This window comes from Condylura cristata, unplaced genomic scaffold, assembly GCF_000260355.1.
Source record: "Condylura cristata isolate star-nosed mole 26May11 unplaced genomic scaffold, ConCri1.0 scaffold00025, whole genome shotgun sequence".
NCBI classification, from domain to species: domain Eukaryota; kingdom Metazoa; phylum Chordata; class Mammalia; order Eulipotyphla; family Talpidae; genus Condylura; species Condylura cristata.
Genome location: NW_004567126.1, coordinates 4664663 through 4690482, shown reverse-complemented (window position 1 = coordinate 4690482; position 25820 = coordinate 4664663). Strand labels below are relative to the sequence as shown.

Sequence of the window (25820 nt, the reverse complement as noted above, 5' to 3'; positions counted from 1 at the left end):
TTCATTCATTTACTCATTCATTCATACAGAACTGGGGTACAGGCCTGAGGTGCAGGATTGATGAGAGGATTCACCAGATACAGAGTAGGGAGCAGAACAGGCAAATCAACAAAGTACACTGCTGAGGGGAGCAGCGGGTGAGACAGGAGAGGTCTCCTGCACCATGTGGTCACCTCCAGAGTGGGGATTGAACTTGCACTGCAGTGGCTATGGCCAGCTTGCAGAGCTGACTCCTAACCTGTTGCACCACTAGGGAGGGCCAGTTTGATATATTTTTATGTGGCACATTTGGCAGGACTTATGATTGGTTGGATATGAACTATGAGAGAGAAAGAGTAAAAAGGCTCTTTTTCTACGATTCAAGGTAGAGCACCAAGTTCTACGATAATGTAAGAACAGGAGCTAGTTTAAGGGGACAGGTGATAGAATTTCTTTTGGAATATTGGGGTTAGAGTTACAAATAGTACATCCAAGATTTACTATGTCAATGAGTCAAACTAAGAGGTGGTGGTAATTGATTTTAATTCCAGAATTTGAAGTCACTGCCATACAAGTGAAACTGATTAATCCTTTGACATTTATTAAATGTGAGCCTGTGGCAGGTATTGTTTTAGCTCAGGAAACCCATCCGGCAAAACAGAGTGCATGTTATTAAAGACATTAAGCAACATGAATACAAAGGCATAGAGTTTAAAGATAGTTAGAAAAACATGTTTGACAGAGAGATCACAGTACTAGGGGACACATGAAGTTAAATGCATGGAAACAGACTCTTAAAGGATTGATGTTCTAACCTGAAAAAGGACTAAAGATGACTTGGGGAAAAAGATGTGGGATGAGTGTTTGAGGGAATGGCATTTACAGAGCTCTCATGGCACGTGTACTCAAATCTTTAGAAAGGACATTTTCGCTGGGAGTTGGTGTTTCAGGGAAAGAGTCAGGCTACATAAAGAGATGAGAGAAGTGATCACAGATTGTGGAGTATTGTGTAAGAAATTTGGACTTTATATGGAGGGTAATGTAAATCAAGAAGTCATCCAGAACGTGACATATGTATTTGTGTATTTAAAACGTTTGTAAAGACAAAGTGGATGAAGAAAGAACGTAAGGAGATTTAATGAGAAGTGAGAATAAAGGAAGGCTTTAAAAGAGATGAAGAGGGCCCTCCCTGGTGGTGCAACGGGTTAAAGTACTGCATTATGAATCTCTCTGAAGCCAGTGCAGTATGAGTTTGGTCCCCGGCCAGGAATATGACCCACATGGTGGCAGACTTCTCCTGACACGCCTGCTGCTACCCTTAGCAGTGTACTTCATTGATTTACCTGTTCTGCTCCCCACTCTGTCTCTGGTGAATCCTCTCACCCACCACCCCTCTGGCCTGTACCCCAGTTCTGCATGCATAAATAAATAAATCTTTAAGGGGTGAAGAATTAAAAAATCATAAATTTATGTTTCAGTTTATTTCTTTATCAATTTAGTAGTGGTACTCTGAAATTTCTATGCATGTGAAGGTTTATGACTCATAAAATACCAGCCTTTGATTCATGGTTAGTTTTATTTAAATTATCAATATTTATGGGGTTTAAACTTAAGTATATAGCATTAGTACACTATTAATAGTAGTAATGATAGCTATAACCTAGTACATCTATTTGTATTAGCAGATCTTTAATTAATAAGACCATTCAGACTAGAAAACTGAGATCTAGTGATATTAGGGATGTTGCCCCAGATCACACATGTGATAAAGCTGGGATTTGTATCCCAGGATTCCCAAGGATTTACCACCATGGGCTAATGCTTGTATTCTGCTAATAACATCTGCGCTACAGAATTGAAAAATGTTTAAATTTTTTTTCTATTGTGATATGCAAAAGACTAGAAGAGCTTTTTTTTTTTTTTTAAGATTATTTATTCACACAGAACTGGGGTACAGGCCAGAGATGCAGAGGATGAGAGGATTCACCAGAGACAGAGTGGGGAGCAGAACAGGCAGATCGACGAAGTACACTGCTGAGGGGAGCAGCAGGCGGGTCAGAAGAGGTCTGCCACGCCATGTGGTCACCACCGGGGCAGGCGGGAATCGAACTCATGTGGAAGTAGCTTAAGCTTCCTAGTGCTGTGCTTTAACCCGCTGCGCCACCAGGGAGGGCCCTAGAAGAGCTTTTAAAGCTTCAACTTAAGGAATTTTTCCTCTGCATCTAAGAACTCCTTCCATTGCATCAATTAGTAAGTTACTGCTTTCCACACACTTGCTATTAGCCAATTATAATGTGGCAAATAAATGATAAACCATATCAGTTAATGTTGAGTAAACATTAACCCTGATATAAATTTTGCACAGTAGGGACTTCAACTTTAATTGCACATTATCCTTATATACACATTCTTTTACAACAGAAAACTATTTATTGCGATGATATAAGATCCTTTCCCAATGCATTGACAAAAATTTATTCATGGTGTTGAAGTCTTGTGTTTTAAACTTTTCAGTACAAAAAGGATGGTTCATCCCATGTTTATTGCTGCTTTATTTACAATTGGAAATGCATGGAAACAGCCCAAATGCCCAAAAGTAGATGACTGGATTAAAAAGATGTGGTACATAGACACAATGGAATATTACTCAGCAACCAAAAAAGAGAAACACATGTCTTTTGCAGCAACATGGACAGAGCTAGAAAAGATCATGCTTAGTGAAATAAGCCAGAAAGAAAAGGAAAAATACCAGATGGTTTCACTCATAGCAGGAGTATAACGGACCAGGCTAGAAAATAATAATAATAATAATAATTAACAGCTATAGACCAGAGACATTTTATGGGGGTGAAGAGGGGAATGGGATCAAAAAAGGGTGGAAATGAAATGCAATGGACAATGGTGATGGCACATGGGTGACTTGGTGATGGGAAGCCGACGGGGATTACAAACGAAATGAAAAAATGCACAAAATGATATAAAAATAAATTATTATTTAAAAAAAGGGGGTTCTATATATTTGTCAAGTGTTCTATGTTGTTAGTCAACATTTAAAATCATTCCTACAATATATTTTGCATACTAAAACTTGTAACCTGCATTTTATTTGCTTCTTTTTACTGAAATAATATTGGCTTATTATACTGCATACCATTTAGGGGAGTAGGTTAACAACACCTGTTCAGATAGATGGTATGAGCTACATTCAGACAATGTGTTCAGCATGAGCTCTAAAAGAGAGATTCCCTACTGCTGATCTTAAGATAACCAGCATTTTAAGGAGAAAATAAATTGTAAATTTATTCCTTTAGAAAGCTGGAAGTCACTGAAAAGGTGGAATAATGACAAAGTATGTACAGTTTGTCCTTTTGGATAAGAAATTTGTTGAAGCCTGATACCTACAATCCATCAATAGAAGATGCATGAGAAACATGTGTCCCCTTCCCCTCATCTCTTAGGTCCCCTCTTGGTCCTCGGGCATAGCTGAAGAACTCAAAAAGTTCAGAATATTCTCAGGGCTCAATCAGAACAAACTTGTTGTAACACAAGATTAATATTATAAAATAGACATCATCATTTCTCTACAGGTTAAAAAATCAGAGTGCTGTTGGCTTCCCATATACTTTTGTTCACAATTTGATTGTTGGACTTTGAATTTCCATGGGTTGGGTCACATCCACCTTTCCAGTGACTTAGGAATCCAAAGGCTTTATAGAGATGCCCTTATCTTTCATTCAGGTACTGAATACTGACTATGGCGAGGACATGGCAAAGGAAGAGCAGGCAGATAGATAGGTGATCTGAGTGCCACTCAACAACGTGTGTCTAGTGCTAAAGCGACAGCATACTGACCCAGCACAAAAGTTTAGGGAGGATGGCAGATTGATTTTTCCTGCCATCTGCCTCAGGCCTCTGTAGCCCTTCAAATGAATGTCTGGAACGTTGCTGACAATATAAAAGCACCTGTAAGTTCCGTACCTGATCTCCTGAATTTCTTCATCCCATATACCCCCTGCTTATTTTGCTGCTCCCTGCTCTGCTATTTTCTTTGCTGCCTTCTGTTTAGCATCTTATCATTGCTTTAGGCTCAATCCCTGGCAGCCTTTCCTGTTGTGGTTAATTTCCCTTCTTAACACTCCTTGCGGATATGACTTGCAGCATTTGCCCTCAAATGCTCCACCAGGGAAGGTGGGAGCTGATCAATAGTTGTGTGCTCCTCGTTGCCTCCTGTCACCAGGAAGAAGGGATTGAGCATAGCCCTCTTTAGAACAGCCACAGCAGCAACTCACTCATCCACTCACCTCTTGGTCCAGTGCTCTCTTCCTAAGCCACAGTGGTAACAGCCCATGGAATCTGGGTTAATGAGAGGAGGAACAGCATCACAGTAACCCCAAGGGAGATGTTACAAAGGGAGCAGGGTTGCCTGGACTATTTCTGATTACTGTTCCTCCATAGATTACAAATTACAATCTCCAAAGGAAGCCCCATTGTTATGTTCACACCTGCATTTTCTTTGCTATCCCACTGATTGTAGTCCTAGCAAGGAGGGAGTGATACATACTCAAAAGATACAGTTAAGTCATGTTCTGCTCTTAGTGGAAGGTATTATCCTCCTATTTGGTAACTGGCAACAAGTAAATATTTAGCTTTGTCAGTCTTATCATAAATGTAGTAAAAGTCAGTAAGCAAATATATTTGGATGAGCTAGAAGAGACTAAATTCTAATGGGTTCACTAAAAACACAAGTAAGTGACTGAGGGTCTTCATGGCTGCTTTATTAAAACTGGAGCTCTCGGGACCTCGCTGGTGGTACAATGGGTTAGGACGCAGCACTGCAAGCTGGCCGCAGCTGCTTCCATGTGAGTTCCATCCCGGGCCCCAGAGGGTGATCCACATGGCACGGCAGACCTTGCACGGTTCCCCTCAGCAGTGTACTTCATCCATCTGCCTGTTCTGCTCCCCACTCTGTCTTGGGTGAATCCTCTCACTGCCCCTGCACCTCTGGCATGTACCCAGAGGTACAGGGGTGCATAAATAAATAAATCCTTTTTTTTAAAGATAAGCTGAGAAACTTGAATTTAAAAAAAAAAGTGTAGCTCCTCTTTGCCCTGGTGAAGTCTTCAGACGTTTTTTTCAGGATTATGAAAATGGGGCTTAATACTATCAAGAATTAAAGACAAATTGTTCATCTTTTCTTGGATAATATGAGGTTAGAGTCTGAAAGATTTTTACTTCTTCTAAATTTATACATCAATTAATTGCATTGTTACTGTGTTTCTAATTTTCATTTTAATAAGAAAAAATGGGCAAGCGGCATTTTAAGTGGCACAATTAAAGGGAGATGTGTGGCAACAGAGTAGTAGCTGTATGGTAATTAGTACTGGAGATGGAGAGAACGAGGGAAAGGAGGGTGTTTGTCATTTTCACCACAGACACTGCCTGCTCCTCTCTGAGTACCTCCATAGCCAGCTGACAGGTGGAAAGTTACACCTGAACATCACAGCTGAAGAGGCACAGCATCAGTGGTTTTATTTTGTTGTGAATTGTAGTGATTATGGAACTGACACTAAGCTTTCAGACTTTAAAGAGCACAGAGGACAAAAATTACTGAGCTGAACATTTTTTTCTTTAAGGTCTGTTGTTGCAGATGTAGTTGTTCTAATATCATGAGCAATTGAAAACAGATTTGAGTTGAGCTATACACCCAGAGGTGGGCACACTCAAAAAACTGAATCCTATCTTGACTCCAATTATAACTAAAATATTTTCTACTTGGTTTGGAAGGATGGGGACTTACTTGGTCCCATGGTCATTGCTATTTTTTTTTAAGATTTATTTATTTATGCATTCAGAACTGGGGTGTAGACCAGAAGTACAGGGGTGGTGAGAGTTTTCACCAGAGACAGAGCTGGCAGTTTGACAAAGAACATTGCTGAGGGAAGCAGTGGGACGGTGAGGAGAGGTCTGCCGCACCCTGTGGGTTACCTTTTGGGCTGGAGGACTGAACTCCTACTGTAGTGGCTGTGGCTAGCTTCCAAGTGCTATGCTTTAACCACTTGCCCCACGAGGGAGGGCCCCCATGGTCATTGTTATTATACTACATTTTCTGCATTTGGTCTTTAGCACTTGTCTCCTGAATCAATTTCCATCGACTGCAAAAGGCCAGAGACAATAAAGCATCCAAATAATTTTAACTCATGGTTATAAATTATTGGGATTACAATGTGACAATCAGTATATCTCAAGTTAGCTAGGGAAAGGTTCTGCTTTTCTATGTGCCCCAAACCTCCACTCCTAATTAGGAGGAAGCAGTTCCAGAAGACAGACCTCTGGCGCAAAGGACAAGAATGAGGAGCAAGACATACATACAGGAGGCAACTGTCACTTGTCCTCCTCACCCTGCTCATGTTTAAGTTTTCTTGCAGACAACATTAGAAATCCAGGTAAGCCAGCTAAGACCAAGATGGAAGAAGAAGAAAGAAAAAAGTTAATCCACCCCTCTTTACCATAACAAAGACCAAGTCCCTCAGCACTACTATGCAGATCTGGTCAAGACCAAACTGGGAAGGAAAAGCAGTTCTTGGAAAACTGTAACCCTTTAGTATCTCCCCTTTCTTTGTATTTCCCATATAAATCCCTTCTTCCTAATTCTGGAAGAGGGCCAACAAAGCAATAGTCCATCATTTCATCTGATTAAGCCCACTTTATTCCCACCAACTCTTTTCTGGGATTTTGGTTTATGAGTGCCAAATAGGTTCAACCCCAGGCTTAGGCAATAATTATGATACATTCCTTGGAGCTATCTGCTCGGCCATATCCCTACACAGTTTATGGACGTGAGTTTACAGAGATCTTAGGAGTCCATATCTGGTGGTTAAGTAGAAAGGATTAAGTTCCCTAGTGATCCTGTAATCATGTTGTCTGTGACTTCTGTGGACACAAGGACCCCGAACTCCAAAATACGACATCAGTAAGAAGAAAGGAGCAATTGAATGGGATAACGTAAGAAAACTGAAGAGAATTGGTGTTGAGAAATCAATAGGAGAACAGTAAGGTTCTCTGAAGTAAACTATGCAGATTTATTTATTGGGTACCAAAAGAAATATCATTTAAAGGAGCAGCATACCTCTTTCTTTTCATTTGTTTCTTTTCCTATTGTTTAGGTCTCAACTATTTTGTAAAAGAATTTTGTAAAAGGAAGTTTTTAAGAACATGATACTGTGTAGCAAAACCAAAAGCAGAAATTAAATAACAAGAGTCCTCCCTTCCCTGTAAAAATATCTTTCACTTCCCATTCCTTCATTACTTCTTGTATAAGTTTCAGCATGGAACTGCAGAGTATATAAATTATAAATTATCCATCACAACATTGTTTTCTAGGTTTTTAAAAATATGTATGCAATGTGTAGAACAAACATACATATGGCCAAAGAAAACAAGCCAAAAGAAAATTTTCAAATCTATGCTTTGCTAAAAATATATCTCCTAGAAACAATTTACATAATGTGATAATGGACACAAGATATTAACAATCATGAACTAATACGTTTTGTTTTAAAAGCAATCATGTGAGTAAAATGTTGAAGATTAAGCACTAAAGAGAATGAGGAGTTATTAAAACTTTTGACATGAGATAAAAATTGCTGGAGATTATAATAGTTTTTAAAAATAGAATTTTAAGTATTAGAATTAAAAGTAAAAGTAAATTAAAAGTAAAGGAATTTTAAAAGTATTAGTTTTATGTTTCCTCATCTTTTGCTTTGTCATAAATTCACCTTATTACCAGTGGTGCTAACTGGGTCTAAAAATATCACATATACTGTAAAATTCTGGGCAACTGACACAGGTAAATATGCTCTTTTCGTTGAAAAGACTATTTCCAATGGAATAAAACCACACTGCACAAATTACACATATTATGTTATCAAAAATATTGATTATGCTTTCTAAATATTTAGTTTAATTATGTCTAAATAAAGAATGCAATGCTCAGTTTGATCCATATGTTTTCACCATAAAAAAAAAAAAACTGCTTTGTATTCAAGTAATATCCTCACAGGTGAGCTTTTCATTTTGATTATTCAGTGAACTATCCAATCCACTAAAATGCGGCACCATTGATAAAAATATACATTCTTACATTCTTAGTTTTTAGGACACTAAAATTGTTTAATGTCATCATTTGATTATTTACTTCATTCACTTCATATATATAGTATGCCTACCTAGGGCTACTATATATAAAAGGATACATGTAAAACATATAGCAATTGCTGGAGGAGGGCTTACATTTCTGAGGGAAGAAAATATATGTAAATGTATACACAGTACAATATGAAACTTGTTCTAAAAAAGGATAATACAAGAAGTGTTCTCTAGATTCTTTTTTTTATATCATAAAATATGAGTCAAAGAGGTTTGGAAATTTTACTTAAAGTGAAATATATGGCTTCCTGTGAGCTAGGGTTTAAAGAAACTGTTGTCCAATACAAAGTCCAAGGGAAAATGTGTGTAGTCAAGCTTAAATTTCGAAAATCACATGAAATATAAAGTGTAGTATCACAGTACACAGTACACAAGTGACATTTCTATTTTTTAAAAAAAATTATTTTATTATTTTTTTCATACTGAACTGGAGTACAAGCCAGAGGCACAGGGATAGTGAGAGGATTCACCAGAGACAGAGTGGGCAGCAGAACTGGCAGATGGACAAAGTACACTGCTGAGGGGAGCAGCAGGCCAGTCAGGAGAGGTCTGCAGTGCCTTGTGGGTCACCTCCAGGGTGGGGATTGAACTTGCATGGAAGCAGCTAATGCTGCTAGCTTGCAATGTTGCAATTTTAACTCTCTGTGCCACCATGGAGGCCCCACCAGTCACATTTCAAGCACTCAACAGTGACTGTCACGTGTGACAACTGAGACTAAACAACCGTCCCATCATCAGGAAAACTCTTGGGTAGTGTGGATGGGAGAGTGGGTCACTTTAGTAACTCAAAAATCTAATCAAAGTTTGTATCCACATGACATTTTCTATTTATACCAAAAAAGGGAAATGGTCTTTTTGGAAAATCAGTGTTTTCTAAATTAAAACTAAAAATATCAAAGGTAAGTTTCTGTGTGTCAAGTAGACACTGTTTCCTAAAGAAGTCATTATCAATAAAATTAATTCATTTTTAGGAGTGTTTTGCTCATCTATGTGTTCTTAGAACCTATCCAAGTGCTGCTATCGATAAATTTAATAATAACTTATTGAAAACTAAGGCATGAATTAAAAAAAAAAATGAGCACATCTCTTTTCATTGAAAACTTGCTGATAAAAAGAACACTGTATTCTCTTACATTCACCATTCCCAGGGAATATATGGAATATGAACTATAAAGACATTAATGGACCTGAAAACAGTACAATCTTCCCTTTTCCTTTCTTTCCTCCTTCTCTCTCTCTCTCCTCCCTAGCTCCCTCCTTTTTTCCTTCCCCCCTTCCTCTTTTCTTCCTAACAGGTAGCCAATCATTAGCAGACCAGGATTGGAACACAGGTCTGTATCAGAAAAAAATGAATATCATTCCATTTTTTGGCTATAATTCAACATAAAGCACTATTTTAAGATATAGTTAGCAACACTCCTGCATCTTAATAGATCATTATATCACTATAGGGATTAAGAGTTCAAAAATGATTAAGTGGAACAATGAAATACCTCATTCCAAAAAAGTACTTATGATGCATCAGAAAGTTATATTCCACCCAAGTTTGTGGAGAAATTCATATTCATAAAAAGGCCGTTATATAAAACAGGAAGAATATTTAGATAAGCAGGTCCTATTAACAGTAAAGTATTAGAAATAATAGCCAATTGTATCATATAATATTTATATATATAATATATAAGACCATACATACTATAATAGGTTTTGTAAGTTATTTTATCTTTATCTTTGTAATAAGTTTTATACATTATTTAAAAATTATTTTAATATTTTTTTTTCATCTGCTAAGAAAATATGAATGGCTCTTAGTTAACATTTGTGAATCTTAATTTCATACTTCAGTGACTCAGAGTGACAAATAATTTTAAGCAAAGTATCTAAAAATAAATAAATTGGGCTGTGAGCCTCTACTTATAAAATGAGCATAATTTCAAAGGAAGAAAAATATTCTTGTTCTTTTCAAGTATCTGATTAACACACAGAATATTGAGAAACCTGGTGGTGTCATAGCAGAATGATCTTTCTGAACCTTAATAAATAAATGGCCATTTTCCTACAAGTTTTTTTTTCACATATGCAATTACAGCTTAGAATAAAGGTATTTATGTTGAAATTGGATTGGGTTACTAATAAGAAGGCAACACAATGAGAAGACAGCACAATTCATGTTGAAGCAACTGTTAAAGAGGACTAAGAAATTTTGGAGTGATTTATGATTGGTAAGAAGTGGAACAGTGAGGGTGACTTCTTGACTTCTATTTTCAAGAAAAAAGGACTAAAGACAAAATCATACAGGTGGTCCCTTGATGTTTACTTGGTAATGTTGTTGTTGTGATTCTAGTAATTAATCAAAAATCAGAATTAAAAAAAAATACAGGAACTCCTTCAGTGATGGGTTTAAATTATATCAGACATTGTACAAAAATGTACGGTTATTGGTAAGCAAACATTAGTTACCCACATTAATTTTCTATAACATAAGTCACATTGAGTATCACTCATTAATCTTTATAGAACTATATAGATAAAGATCAAATAGAATGCTGCAAACCAGCAGAAGCTTTAGAACCAAATCTCTGTTCTCATTGTCAGGATTCTGCCATAATTCATTTAATATTTTGTATTTCATGCTCAACTGAGTTTCAACCTGCTACTATTTTCAGATGTTTTAAATATTAAATTATTTGCACCTGAGTAAAAGGCATATTTATATTATCATTGTAACCTGAAATATCATCATAGAAAATTAGAAAAACTTAATTATCTTAATTTCAATTATAGGACCAAAGCATGATTTGCTCACGTGTAACCTTGTGAATGTCAGCTAATAAGAAACTTTCTTCACGAGTCACTGATAATACACATCCACCATTTTCTAATTTTAGCCATATTAAGAATCAAAACACCTATGTTTTGCTGGGTCACACACGATACAAGATCATCCATGCAAAATGGAAAAATAAGTACTCATGTAGATGTGGAATGTGACTTACCCCTGTCGGTGTCATAGAGGAAGACAAAACAGTTCCATTCATAGTGATCCAGCAGACTCAAGAGTGCTCCTCGTAAGGAAGGTCTTAGCTGCAGCACAAACTGGCTCTCCCCCTCAGTAGGGAAACTTGGGGTGATGAGGGAGATGTGTAAGGCGCTGCAGAATGAGGTCAAGGTATGTACTGACCTCTTATCATAGAGTCCAAAAATGGCAAATACTCCTCTAGAATACTGGGAACAGACTGAAACAAAAGAAAACAAACAATTAGTACACTCTAAAATTCTTAACTTCCAAATCTACAGTCTATTAAACTAAACAAAAAAAAATTGACTCATTGCTATGTTGGGAATACAATTTAAGCAGTGTGAAGTGCACAATTAATTGTATGATCAATTAATGAATTCTTGAGCTTGTACTCAATGCCTTGCATTGAGTGAGATAAGTGAATATATGTTTCCTTCTACAAGAAGCCAATTTGAATTAAAGAGAAATCTGATTGAAGTAAATATATGACATTTCATGATAATGTAGCAAATCATATGGTAAACTTTCAAAAGAGGCACGTCCAAATTTTTCTCTGCATTTTCCTATATACAAAAAATACAATGTATTTTCAAAACTCTTAGATACTGATTGGAGCAGTGTTCAAATTACATATCTTTTCTCAGTGCTGTCCTTCAACTTGCTGCACCACCAGGGAGGGCCCAATAGCACACCTATTTTTTAATCACACCTTTGGTGTACTCTTGGATCACTTTGGAAGACAGATAAGCTGACTGGAAAGTCACTATTTGGGCTCTCTTGATGTTTAGTGGGCTTGCAGCAAGCTGCATGAAGTTAAGACAAAGCAATTCCAAAGCCCAAAGGTATAGAGTCCGCCCACTGTGAGATGGCCTCACCTTCATACTGCTATTGTCTAGCTAATGAGGCAAATTCATAATGAAGGGTAAAAAATTCCTGCCTAGTCAAATTCTGGTCATTCTTTTGAGATGATTGATTTCTAGTTCAAACTTAGGTGACTTGTTCTAATTTACATTTTAAAGAAATCTGATTTACATTTTAAAGATACAAACCTCTATTTGTACAGTAAAATAAAACTTAGAATTGTGAGTTGTTATGGCTTACCATAACACAATTAATTTAAGAGATCTACAGTTCTACTAAACTGTTGATTTCTGATTTTAGTTAATTTTAATCACTAAGTTCATTAAAAACCTGGAGTGTGATATAATTCAGAGGTATCTATCTTAGAAGTAATTTACTGTGATTTAAAGAAATTAGATTTTGTTTTGTTTAGCAGGTTCTTTAATTATGATCATAATTAAATAAAAGAAATTAATAAACACGGTAGGGGTTTCTTTTCTCATTTTTTATGCCTCTTGAATTTGGGGATAAAGTCTCATATGTGCAATATAAACAGAGGAGGGTAACAATAAACAGAAAGTGAATGCTGGTGATTTTTCTTTAAATGACAAACTTTAAGAGCTACTATATGTGTTCTGGGAAATCTAAACTCCAACTAAGGGCCAAGGTTTTATATTCAAACGGACAAGACAAGGATAGAAATTACATTAAAATACAGACAGTTGGGCCTCCCTGGTGGCATAGAGGTTAAAGTCAACAGTGCTATCAAGCTATCACTAGCCACTGTGGCATGAGTTTGATTCCCGGCCATGTGGCTCAGCAGATCTCTCTTGCTGCTCCCCTCAGTAGTGTATTTCAACAGATCTGCCTATTCTGCTCCCCACTCTGTCTGGTGAATCCTCTTACTCACCAGATGTTTGACCTTATTGCGTAAATAAATAAGATCGATCTTTTAAAAAATAAAATAAAACACAGATGGCAAACTCTAATAAGAAGTGCAAACCCTAGTATTTTTACTTGTTAGGTGATCTGGCTAAGTTACTTCATGTTTCTTGTTTCAGCTACATGTGAACAATGTTCCAACGATTAAATGAGATGATATATATATTATATATATTATTAAATAATAGGACCAATTCAATTGTGTTTGCATAACACAACACTTGATTTCTTGTGTATCCTATTAGTATAGTATTATCCTAGTCTATACATACATATATATATATATATATCCTAGTCTATACATATATATATACACATATATACATATACATATATACATATATGTGTGTGTGTGTATAGACTAAGACTAAAACTATTACTTAATGAAAGAGTGAAAGGATTAAAGGATAAAAAAGCACAGTTGATCCAAAACCAAGAACAGAGATATTCAGATTGTGTAGAACAAATGCCAGTTATTTTCATGGATATTGCATTGGAATTTGTACAGAAATTCTAACAAGAAAGAACATCCAATTCTCATTCTATGCTCACCCAGGAAACAGAATGTGATTAACTGAATAGACCAACCATCCTGGAAGGCCTATTCTGACAGAGTGACTGGATGCAATTTTCTGGCAAAAGACGAAACATATAATGTAACATTCAGGCATCTCGGGTTTTAATTCAATTCATTTCCTGTAATGTAAGTGGTTGGATAAATCAAGTTGCTGGATGGGATCTTATGGGCCTTATGAATGTTCCACCAAGCCAAGGGTCTATTTTTGTAAGTGCTATATATTTAGCACATAATCTGGAATTGGCCAGCATCTTTAAGCTGTCATACTTTCTGCTATCTTGATTTTTGTGCACACTGAGCACCTCCTCTCAATCTTCATGTAGTAAATAGTCTGTCTCAATTAACTTTAATTTCATTTTACTGAAAAATGTTAAAGTTGGGGAGTTTAGAATTAAAAATCTGGTATCTTGACATTTAGTTTGATGTTGTAACTATTCAGAAGTTTGAATACTGGTTATAGAAAATGTACATGAGGAGGATTTATAGGTCATGTACTTTAAATAACTCTGGCATAAAACGAACATTTACATACTCTTTTCTTTTATGGGGTTTTAAAAGTTAGACCATGATTAAGTTTGAGTTTTCAAACTGTATTTTACTAGGCATTCCAAGAGTTCCTTAGGGTATTAAGGCAGCAGGGGGTATAAAAACTGGCCAAAGACACTGACCAAGTCATTTACCAGTCACTATCTAAGTTCTTCACTTGCAAGCACAATTCCAAGACTCCTCAGACTTAGAACAATAACAATGTGATTTATTTCATAAACCAGGGAAAAGCAAGCAAAGCCTCCAAACTTTGCCCCTCTGAGGTTGGCTGCTGGAAACCTCTCCATCCTTCAGGGGCCTGCAACAGCCTTCTGGAAGTTCAGCACTGAGGGGGCTGAAAGAACTGATCTTTAGTTGAAGGTCCAAAAATGCTAAATCCCAGTCGCTGAATACTCAAGTGCTGAATCCTGAACACAGAATCCCAAGGGCTGCTTCTGGAGTCTCTTATATTTCCTATCAGTCTCCATCCCAAAAATGCCATACCTTTTAGGCATTTTCCCTGGGGCCATCTATCCTCACCAGCAACTCCCTCCAGGGGTCACCACATGTTAACAGTCTCTGGCTTCCTCCACCTATTACAGGAGGATTTGCATTGTATTCTGTAAGACTCTTGAGATGGAAATGGCAGGGGGGCTTCTTCACCTTGTACCTTTATCCTCCCTCCCTCCTCTTTTATCCCGCACCCCACACCCAATCCAACAGCACTCCTGATTTCATCTATTTCAAATACTGAATTACTTTCCCTCTCTTTTTAAAGACAGATTAATTAATTAATGCACGCATGCATGCAGAACTGGAGTACAAGCCAGGGGCAGTGAGAGGTTTCACCAGAGACAGAGTGGGGAGCAGAACAGGCAGATAGATGAAGTACACTGCTGAGGGGAGCAGCGGGCAGGTCAGGAGAGGTTTGCGGTGCCATGTGGGTCACCTCTGGGGCTGGTATCGAACTGGCACTGAAGTGTCTGTGGCCAGCTTGCAGTGCTGCTTCCTAACTCGTTGCACCACCAGGGAAGACCTGTTTCAAACACTGAACTACTTTCATGATAAAGTTTTATTTGCAAAAGTAGCACACTTCCAAAATAAATTCACAACTTATGTATTCTGCATAAAGTCCCCCCAGTTACTGCAATCCCCCCTATTAATACAGTTTTTAATCTAATCATTATGACCTAGCACTATTCTGGTGCCTCCTATACTATTTAAATAGTGACTTACTTCATTTGAGCCTCAGCAAACTTACTTTTTATATTTGATTATTTTCTACTTTTATGTTCATTCATTTGAATTATCATAAGCATCTTTTTAAGTCATCTGTCCTGTCATGCAGCTGCTTACAGACATACTTAAAACTGCAGTATTACATTAATAACTCTGTTTCTGACTGCATTGTCACTTTACTTCTCTTCAATTTAGTTTCGGTATTATTCTTTTAATTTGTATTTTGTCCAGTTAATCTAGATTATAGGCCTTGCAATTGAGGTTGAGGATTATTGTTTTTCCTATGTATGTGACTAGACTGTCAGTTAAATGTTACTGTCAGTGTGACACCCTGAATAATATTTCATTTGGTTTAATATAGTCTCATTTTAAAATTATTCCCATATTTATATTATATGTAGAACTTTGCAAACACTCAAATCCATTCACCTCATTATAATTTATGACATCTATCACTGCCTAGCATACATAATAATTATTCAAACAGTGGAACTTCTATAACTATACAAATGCTTACCTAAATTAAAGAGTAAATTAATTTGAATAGGAATGTGTTCAGAATACACAAAAGGAAAATAAGCTGAATTTTAATGTTCTTTTATAACATGGCTCAATAAAAGAAACAGGAATTAAGTGCTTAGTCACTAAGTAGATGTGATTCTATTATACCATTACCTATTTTGGGATACAAACACTAATCAAAGTAAGACTTCCAGTGAAATAATCCAATCATAATTTTAAGCACATATTCTATATTCTGCTTCACTAATGAGATCACTTGGCTTGTATGTTATGTAAATAAACACATAATATAAATACATAGTAATAATTCATTCATCTTTAACGTGATGGTGTCCATTAATTATATCTGTCTTTTTGTCAGGTACTCACCCAGCTTTATTCCAGATGTCAATCCAACTCAAATTATTATATAATTTGTGATAATTTTAGTCCTGTACTGCATATAAATTAAATCACATGGTCTAAGCTCAGTGCTGCTCATGTTGGGGGCCTTAAATCCATGTGCCAGGCTGATGTTTCTGGAGCACTGCAGATTGGACAAAAGGAACCATACCTACCATCCTGCTGTACCTCCTGGATTTTCACTTTACCTCTGCTATCAAGGCTTCTACCAAATGCTTTTGAGTTAGCTAATTGCTTTTTTACTTCATAAAATAGAACATTCTAAATCTTGTGCTTCATACCTCTGCCTTTTCCTAGGCACCATTATTGGAGGCGAAAATTTCATTTTACACTTTATAATATGTCCAACTCATTTTGGGTTATACTTCTATTCACCAAAACCACTTGGACTACTACTACTAATGAGCGACTACACCCTAATTCTTTTTTTTTTAAAGATTTAATTATTTATGCATACAGAGTGGATACAAGCCAGAGGTGCAGGGATGGTGAAATGATCACCAGAGACAGAGTGGGGAGCAGAATAGGAAGATCAACAAAGTACAATGCTGAGGGGAGTAGCAGGTGAGACGGGAGAGGTCTGCCTCACCATGTGGGTCAGCTTCAGGCCGGGGATGGAACTAGCACTAAAGCAGCTGCAGCTAGCTTGCAGTGCTGCTTCCTTACCTGATGTGCCCCAGGGAAGTCCCAGGGAGGCCCCACCCTGAATCTTATGGGTTAGTTCCTGAAATCCTCTGCTGTTTCACACCTTTGTACACATCTTCCCCAAAACACCTAGCCTGGTTTTCTAACACTACAACTTGCCTTCCTCTGTTCTGTCTAGGTACCCCTTTTCTGCCTGCTCATTTAAAGATGGTAAATATTCCAATTCTCCTCTCCTTACCTACCTCTTCTCTCTAAATATAATTCCAAGGTGAAAATGGCCAGTTCTCTGCCTTTAATGTTCAACGATGTAATCATGATCCCCCAACTGTCATCTAATTTGGATCTTCTTGTTACACCTCTCACCTATGTAGCTAATTGTCTTTCACAACCCCTCTGCTATAGTAAGTTTTACAAAAATGACTGCAGCAGTATTTACCATATCAAAATATATTCTAGCACTCTGCCACTTCCCCATTCAAATATTCTTTCTACTTGGGCTGCACAGGTGACTTGCATATAAAGATATGATAGAAGGGATTTTATGTGATTTTTGATACTAAGTACATGCTATCTCTGGAGGCACATATTTTTTCTCTCAGACATCATGCTGTGGTGAAGCCCATGTGAAATGGACCCACAGAGGAAAGAACCAAGGTACTTGTCTCTCAGCACCAAAAAAAGATCTAAGCTGACAGCAAAATAACCTTTGCTCTACTATAAATGGATACTTTTGTTAAAATGTCCCTGTTGTGGCCCTCCCTGGTGGCGCAGCGGGTTAAAGCACTGCACTAAGAAGCTAAAGCCACTTCAGCATGAGTTCTATTCCCACCTGCTCCGGAGGTGACCACATGGCGTGGCAGACCTCTTCTGACCCGCCCGCTGCTCCCCTCAGCAGTGTACTTCGTGGATCTGCCTGTTCTGCTCCCCACTCTGTCTCTGGTGAAGCCTCTCGCCACCCCTGAGCCTCTGGCCTGTACCCCAGTTCTGTATGTACAAATAAATAAATCTTTAAAAAAAAAAAAGTCCCTTTTGATACAATATGGAATAGACATTTGTTGCAAAAATCAAAACATGTAAGTAGCTGATTTCATTTTAAGTTATTACCATTAAGTTATTTTGTTATCTAGAAACAAATAATAATAACTAAGTTTATATGCAGTACTTAAGAAGGCATCAATATGTAGGTATTCAATGGATACTTTTTAAAAAAATAATCTAAGACTACTTGAGATTAAGTGCAATGTTTATTTTAAAAAAATGTCTTAATATTGAGCATTTCGGTTGTTTTCAGTTATTAACTGTCATAACTACAGCTTTCATGACAACCATCTTTGTCCTGGAAAATTCTGTGTGATAAATTAGAGAAATATGTTTTAGAAAAATATTTCTGCCAAGTGATTCTGCATTTACTTCTGTCAAGCACCTCAATATGTTTATATGTAATGTACGTCTGTGTGCACATATGTGAGTTTCTTAGTCTCTAACTGACTGACACTATATATCTATAACATATATATGACATATATATTTTATATAGTGCAGAGCATGTACATTTTGATAGGAAATTGACACAAGGGCAGACAATTTTGTAAACTATTCTCATTGGAGACAATTAAAATTTTTTGTAGCATGCAGAACTTAAGGCAAGCCTGGGAGCATGCTTTCTCACAGTATGTGGTAGTCTCAGGTCCAGCTTCATGTTAGGTCTATGCTCAGTATCAGGCCCCTACTCAAACACTGGACTTGAATCCCAGGGAAGTCAGATTGTCCATTCTTAGTTTTGGATTCCTAATTCTCTACTTTGGGTATTTTCCTTACTTTCCTGTAAACTTGTTGAGCATATAAAATAAATCTAATATTTAGAATAAAAAAAAAACTGTTATAAACCAGTAATTATTCTGAATCTACAAGTCTTTGCTCCTGTGATTCTAAAATGCTGTGGTCTACAGTAGGAATTTCATCTAAATTTATGTTTGTGATTTCTCTTAAAAATGTTGATCTTTTTACATATTATCATTCCCATTTGTGTAGATTTTTTTTTCTAGCAAATTCTCCTTACTTTCCTTAGTCTTACTTTGTCACACTCATATTTTATCATATTAGGTGTATTATGTGTGCACACATATCATAGGTATGTTTATACACATACTCGGCATTTTACAGTAGCAACTATTAGAATAATATTAATCAAAATCCTGTCTATTAATATTGGGATAGGGAAGTGTATGAACTTTGTTTTAATTGATACCAACTATAACATTAGTTAACCAAATAAAGAATGTGTTGAGTTGATTAATTCAGGGGAAAATACTTGGGGAAAAAAGTGAGGAAAAGCAGGTATGTTAAAGAAAAAAAAAGAGAGAAGTCTACAGGATGTTTATATTTGATTAAGCACAGCAGTAGGTAAGAAAAGAACACGCTGGAAGGTCAAGTTGGACAAATTCTCCATAAAGAACTCCATTCCAACTCATAATTGTCATGGTTATAAGCCTCTTCCACATATATATCATATATATATGTGTGTGTGTGTGTACATATATATGTCTATGTATTATATTTGCTATTTTACCAGTTCAAATAATCTTTAAAATGGTGATTGGGGCCTCCCGGTGGTGTAGGGGTTAAGTCTTAGTGTCATCACCACCACAGCCTGAGTTCCATCCCCAGCCTGAGTTCAATCCCTGGCCAGGGAGCTAACTCACATATGGCAAAGTAGATCACTCCTGTTTGGCCTGCTGCTTTCCTGAGCAGTATAAATTTACCTACTCTCCTCCTCATTCTTTCTTTGGTGAATCCTCTTACCTCTTCATCCTCCCAGAACCCCTAGCCTATACCTACTCTGGCCTACAGTTCATTTACTTTAAACAAACAAAAAATGGTATTTGAAAAAACACATTAACTAGTGACTACATTTTGAAGAGAGAATTAGGGCAGAGTTTGAGACCAGTCTGTGCATCAGGTATAGATGAACTTAAGAGAATGGTAAAATGAAAGGCATTGTTCTGGGTATATTCTGGTCCTGAAGATCTCATGGGTTAGTCGATGTAAGCATAAGTCCATTGACCCAACTTTTCTACCTTCTACATGGATGGAACCCTAAGAATTGAACATCCTCCTGCTCTGATATCAGGCTCTGCCTCTTTGGATAATGTGAGTTCTACAAATGGAGGCAGTTTGTATCCTCAGACTCTAAAATTGGCACATGGAAAGCACTCAATATTTTTTGAATGAATGAGGTTATGGTTTCTGGTAAGAGAGAAATGTTGGTGAGGTTGCAGTGAAAAAGGAGCACTGCTACATTGTTGGTGGTAATGCAAACTGGTACAACCAATATGGAAAGCAGTATGGAGATTCTTCAGACTACTAAAAATGGAGTAGTGAAGTTACCATATGACCCAGCATTCTATTCCTAGGGATCTACCCAAAGGACACAAAAACATGAATCCAAAAGGATACATGCATCCCTATGTTTATTGCACCACTACTTATAGTAGGTAAATCTTGGAAACAACCCAAATACCCAAAACTAGATGACTGGATCAATAAGTGGCACACACACACACACACACACACACACATAATGGAATACTACTCAGCAATCGAAAAAAGATAAACTCATGCCATTCACAGCAACATGGATGGAGGTGGAAGGGATTATGCTCGGTGAAATAAGTCAGAAGGAAAAAGAAAAATATTGAATGGCTTCATTTATAGGAAGAACTTAAGAGAACCAAATAAGAGAAAGGGGGAAAAAAAGTGTATTGTTACTACAGTACAAAACACAACAAAACAATACAAAAACAAACAGACAAATGAATTAGAATATAAAGAATCTGTGAATTAATACAGTAGCATAGTCTGGAGTTGCATGTGAAATACTATTAATTCTAAGTCTTGCCATGTTTTCCAAATTCCCCTCCATAGCTCTTGGTCCTAGACAATCCTGATTATTGTCTTTTACTCTGTAGTTTCCTAATTTCTACCTGTTAATTTTTAAAGTATTGCCATTAATATTTTAAAATAAGTTACTCACCCTATTTTTTAGAAATATTTTCTCTTAAAACACTGACAGTTTACTTGAAATCTTTACAATTAGGACATATTCTTAATCATCATCTTTATCTGACCATTGTTGTTAAAATGATAAGTTCCTCCTGTTAAAATGATAAGTTCCTGTTGGAAAGGCTCTATCAGATGGTAGCTAGGGCATGCTGAGCCCAGAATTCATTATTTTATGTCTGTAAGGCATTATCATAGGTTATTAATATGTAAAAGCTAATTTTATTAGAATTCTAAATGATGGTTAGCTATAGTACATAAAGCTACAGAAGCTAATCATCATAAACGACACGTTGAAATGCAAATTACACAAAAATATTTCATTTTAATTATATCGCAATTAAGTACTTTTGCTTTCTCAGATGTCTTCTCTGAGGCTGTTTCTGGACAATGCCATCAAAGATCACAATGAGGTATAATTATGAGCTGCACTTACACAGCCCTACACATGCTCCCCTTCAGTTTTATTACATCTCAACTAGAAAGCACATTTCAATACTAAATTAAACTAATTGAGAGCTCAGTAAAAATATACAGGCTTGTTTGCACATTTTTTCCCAGAGTCAGGCTATCATAATGGGAACACATGGCTCATTTTGTTTCCAAGGCCTCTAAAGGAAGAAGCAGAAGGCAATTTGCAACACTCAGCAAGTGAAGTAAGATTCCATTGGGTATAAAGATGGCTTCCTTGGCAGTCACTTGGGTGCTGCAAAGATCGTGTTGATCTTTTATATTACTATTATAAAACCATAAGGACTACAAGTGGTTTATCAGATGGAAGGGAGGTGAGAGGAGAGGTAGTAACCAATTCTAAATCACAGCATAGATGTCTGGTTCTTTACTTGTCAACTTACAATCATGAAGAAAAATGTAGACGAAACAGAACCCAGTGATTTACTGTTTAACATTCAAGGATTTGAAACATATTTTTACCTTAAAGTGGTTCCTAAATGGAAACATTTGATTCATCATCTATATTTTATACCATATAACTGAGTCACAAAATTGCAGTAGGATTCTTTTTATGCTAGTGAAACACATTTTCAAGGGCCTAAATAATATGTTGAAAGCTTTTCTTCATCAGATGAGACACAGCTGTCTTCCTGAAAAGCATTTAAATACATCATGGAAGTGGATAACATCAAATTAAAAATGGAATGGAATAATATTTGGCAGATATTTGAGTGGGTTTTAGAAACAACTGTTCTCATGAATATTATGCTTCCTGAATAACTTGAAGTATTATCCTGTATTCAAGATGCGAAATTTGTGACATTTGTTTAATGTCTGTCTATACTACTAGACATAATTCCACAGTAGTAAGGTCTCTGACTATTTTAATCGTCTTTTGTTCCCCTCCAGCATCCAACATAATGCTTGGCACATAGGTGATAGACAATAAATATTTGTGGAATAGATAACCAAATTAATGGGAGACTAAAAAGAGGTCAATTGTAAAAGATACTTGAGATTCATGAAAATATTGACCCATACTAATCTTTTAAAGTCACTTGAAGCAAAACTAACATGTAAAGTGGTTTTCACAAAAGATTATAATACTTCATTGTATTTAAATACAATTAATCAAAGTTAGTTAACAAGTAATTAATTTGGAATTCACAGGTTACACACTTTAAATGGGAATGCTTATTCTGTGTATATATCAAAGGAGATATAAATATATAGAGAGTAAGCATTCTCATTAGAAGGGTGCATAGTACATACATTCTAAGGTCCTGGCTAATAATGTGGAAGTCATCCAGGCAGCTAACTAGAAAAGGGAAGGGGATTAGCAATGATTAAATCTCTATGTGTCTGGTTCTGTAAGTTATTTTATATTAATCATCTCATTCAAATTTTATGACAGTCTTACAAGGTAGACATTATTCTCCTCTTTTTACTATTTCTTTAAGATAACATTTGGTGAAGTTAGGAAACTTGTATAACTTCATAAATTTAAGAGATGAAAGAAAAATTTCAAACCAATTCTGATTCCTAAGTTCATGTTCATTCTACAATACCACTTGAAAAAACAACAACAACAACACTGGTTAAGCACTTCTTTCATCCTGCTCTGCTGAAGGGATTTTGACCATTATATGTTTATTGCTACTGGAAGAAGCACTATAATACTTATACTTCATGGAGCAGAAGTAGGTCTTAAGGGATTATGGAAAATTGGTTTCTTGTTAGAAAGCTCTTCTTAAAGCAAATTTTAGCTGTCAATTTTATAAGGACAAACACACACACACTGCTCATTCAAGCAAGACTGCAGTAGCCAATATTTCAATATTTGGGGGAAGTGTGTTGGGGGTGATTGTGTCTTTCTAAAACAAATTGCACAAAATCTTGGAAGAAAAGTGATAGTAACCAAGGTAGATAGAAATATCAAATATCTGTATGGTTTATTTTTTTTTCACATATATAAAAATGTACACAAAAAAATTCTTCCCATTCTAGAATATAACTTAGAACCAGTAGTTGATGTCAGTAATATCTTAAGTAGCTGCTTTGTGTGTTGTGATATATTACTTTGTTTACATTCAAATTTCAAGAACAACTTGTTAAGTATCTGGAAGTTGTACTAAGCAGGAAGAAGAAAGACAATTCTCACTAGCACCTCTAGAATTTTCATAGATGAAAATTGTAATTAACTCTAATTTATGAAACCCTTTACAATCATGCTCAATTATCAGTTGACTATATACCAATGAAACAGCTGTTTTGTTACTTATGATGTTAAACTATGATGTTTTGCTCAAATTATATTATTAATATACTCTGTTTGCATGTCTGAGTGTGACTGTGTGTAAGAAATGAAAACAGAAAATGCTTTTGGGGACTAGGAATTATAATAGAATATGCCTTGATGTAATAGTCACTACATAATAATCCTTTTAAAACATTAAAACTTGTGGCCCTTCCTGGTGGCACAATGGGCTAGCACTGCAAGTTGGTCTCAGCCGCTTCAGTGTGAGTTCCATTCCCCCCCTGGAGGTGATCCACATGGCACAGCAGACCTCGCCTGACCCTCCTGCTGCTCCCCTCAGCAGTATGCTTTGTTGATCTACCTGTTCTGCTTCCCACTCTGACTGTGCACTCACTGCCCCTGCACCTCTGGCCTGTACCCCAGTTCTGTATGTAAGAAAATATATCTTTTAAAAAAATTAAAACCTGAAATACATTTTTCTTAGCTTTTACACTAAAATGTTATTTTTTCCAGTAACTTTTCTGTTTCTTAGAATAGTTAGAAGCACTTGGGACATAATTAAGGTTTTATATTAAAACAAATTAAAAAAAATTGAAATTTAAGTGTTTCTGTTTCTTAATAAAATGGAGTTCATTCCAAGCCAGTAAAGAAACTATGCCATACAAGGTTTGACTATATCAATAAGGTAATTTATGCTAAGTGATGAAGAGATTAAGACTGTACTAACTGTACCATGAAGAGATACACTGTACTATCTACTAAATAGGGAGACAAAAATTCCAAATAATTTGGTTTGGCCTGTTAGTGAAAAAAAAAAAATTAAAGAAATTATACAATATGAAGATCCACAGTTTTACGAATCATCATGAATATTTCAAATATAAAAGTTTTGTAATATAGCCAACCCTTATATTTTAAGAGAAGTATAGAATAACTACACTTTCATTCTGGCTCTTCAGTCACCTGATTATTCACTGAACAATAACTTTCTCTCAATGGAGGTGGCAAAGTCCAGTTCCTTTAGGGGAAAAGCAGGGAAGGTGACCTGTAAAGCTTACCCAAGACAACATGCAAGTAGGTGCCCCATTGAAGGCCCTAATATCGCTAATCCCCATGTGAATGTTGCCAAGAGGGACCCAATGTGGCTGGGAAATTTGAATTTTCAGCAGAATCTTTTATGATTATTTATGAACATTCTGATGATAAAAAATGGTGGTCACCTGGCCCTCCCTAGTGGTGCAGCGGGTTAAAGCACAGCACAAAGAAGCTTAAGCCACTTCCGCATGAGTTCGATCCCCGCCTGCCCCGGAGGAGATCCTCATGGCGCGGCAGACCTCTCCTGACCCGCCCGCTGCTCCCCTCAGCAGTGTACTTCATTGATGTGCTTGTTATGCTCCTCACTCTGTCTCTGGTGAGTCCTCTCACCCTCCGCATCTCTGGCCCGTACCCCAGTTCTGTATGAATAAATAAATCTTTAAAAAAAAAATGGTGGTCACCTATTCAAGTGTTAGAGTGGGTCATAACTGTTATTTGAGCAGCATATTGCCTGAATTGACAGTTTTCTAGAAGGTTGCAGACCTCCTTCATGTTGGGTCTAACATTTCTCTGCCAAACTAAATTTTCTGACTCTCCCAGTGCTCATTTTAACTGGCTACTCTTAAATTTCAGCTGTTTATTATCAGTGCTAAAAGAATGTCTGTAATTGTGTCTTTTGCTAATGCCCATGGTAAAATGGCATTAGCCAATGTCTTTCCTGAGGAATATACTTTAGAGGCTATATAGATGGCCTCTCCTTTTACAGAAGAGGAAAGTGAATTAAAGGCCACTTGCTGGTGGCCTTTAAATACTGACAAAGTAGAAGTCTTCAACTTAGATTAAACAAAAGAGAGAGAGATAAAAAGTACATTCAGCACCAAAAATCTACTTGTACCTTAAAAAAAAAAACTGCAACTTATAGGCTATATTACTTAATACAGGAGGTTTGACAGACAGCAAATGGGGTGTACTCACATAACTTACTTTAGGTAGTAAAATATTATATTGCATTTCTTTACTTGCATAGAATGAACTCCATTTAGTTAGGAGGACAGTGCACAGTGCTTTATGTCCTGGTATTAGTTAAACTATTTCATTCAATCATTGCACTGAAAGAATGG

The 25820-nt window shown here is 36.5% G+C and overlaps 1 protein-coding gene across 2 annotated transcripts in view; it reads right to left on the bottom strand.

Annotated features, from left to right (window-relative positions):
- The window catches only part of GRIA4 (glutamate receptor, ionotropic, AMPA 4), a 337046-nt gene that overhangs the window by 201168 nt on the left and 110058 nt on the right, over positions 1–25820 (bottom strand). For both annotated transcript variants that reach the window (XM_004689063.1, XM_004689061.1), the window contains exon 4: positions 11181–11420. In XM_004689063.1, coding sequence (XP_004689120.1) covers positions 11181–11420 — 240 coding nt within the window. The remainder of the gene's footprint in view (positions 1–11180; positions 11421–25820) is intronic.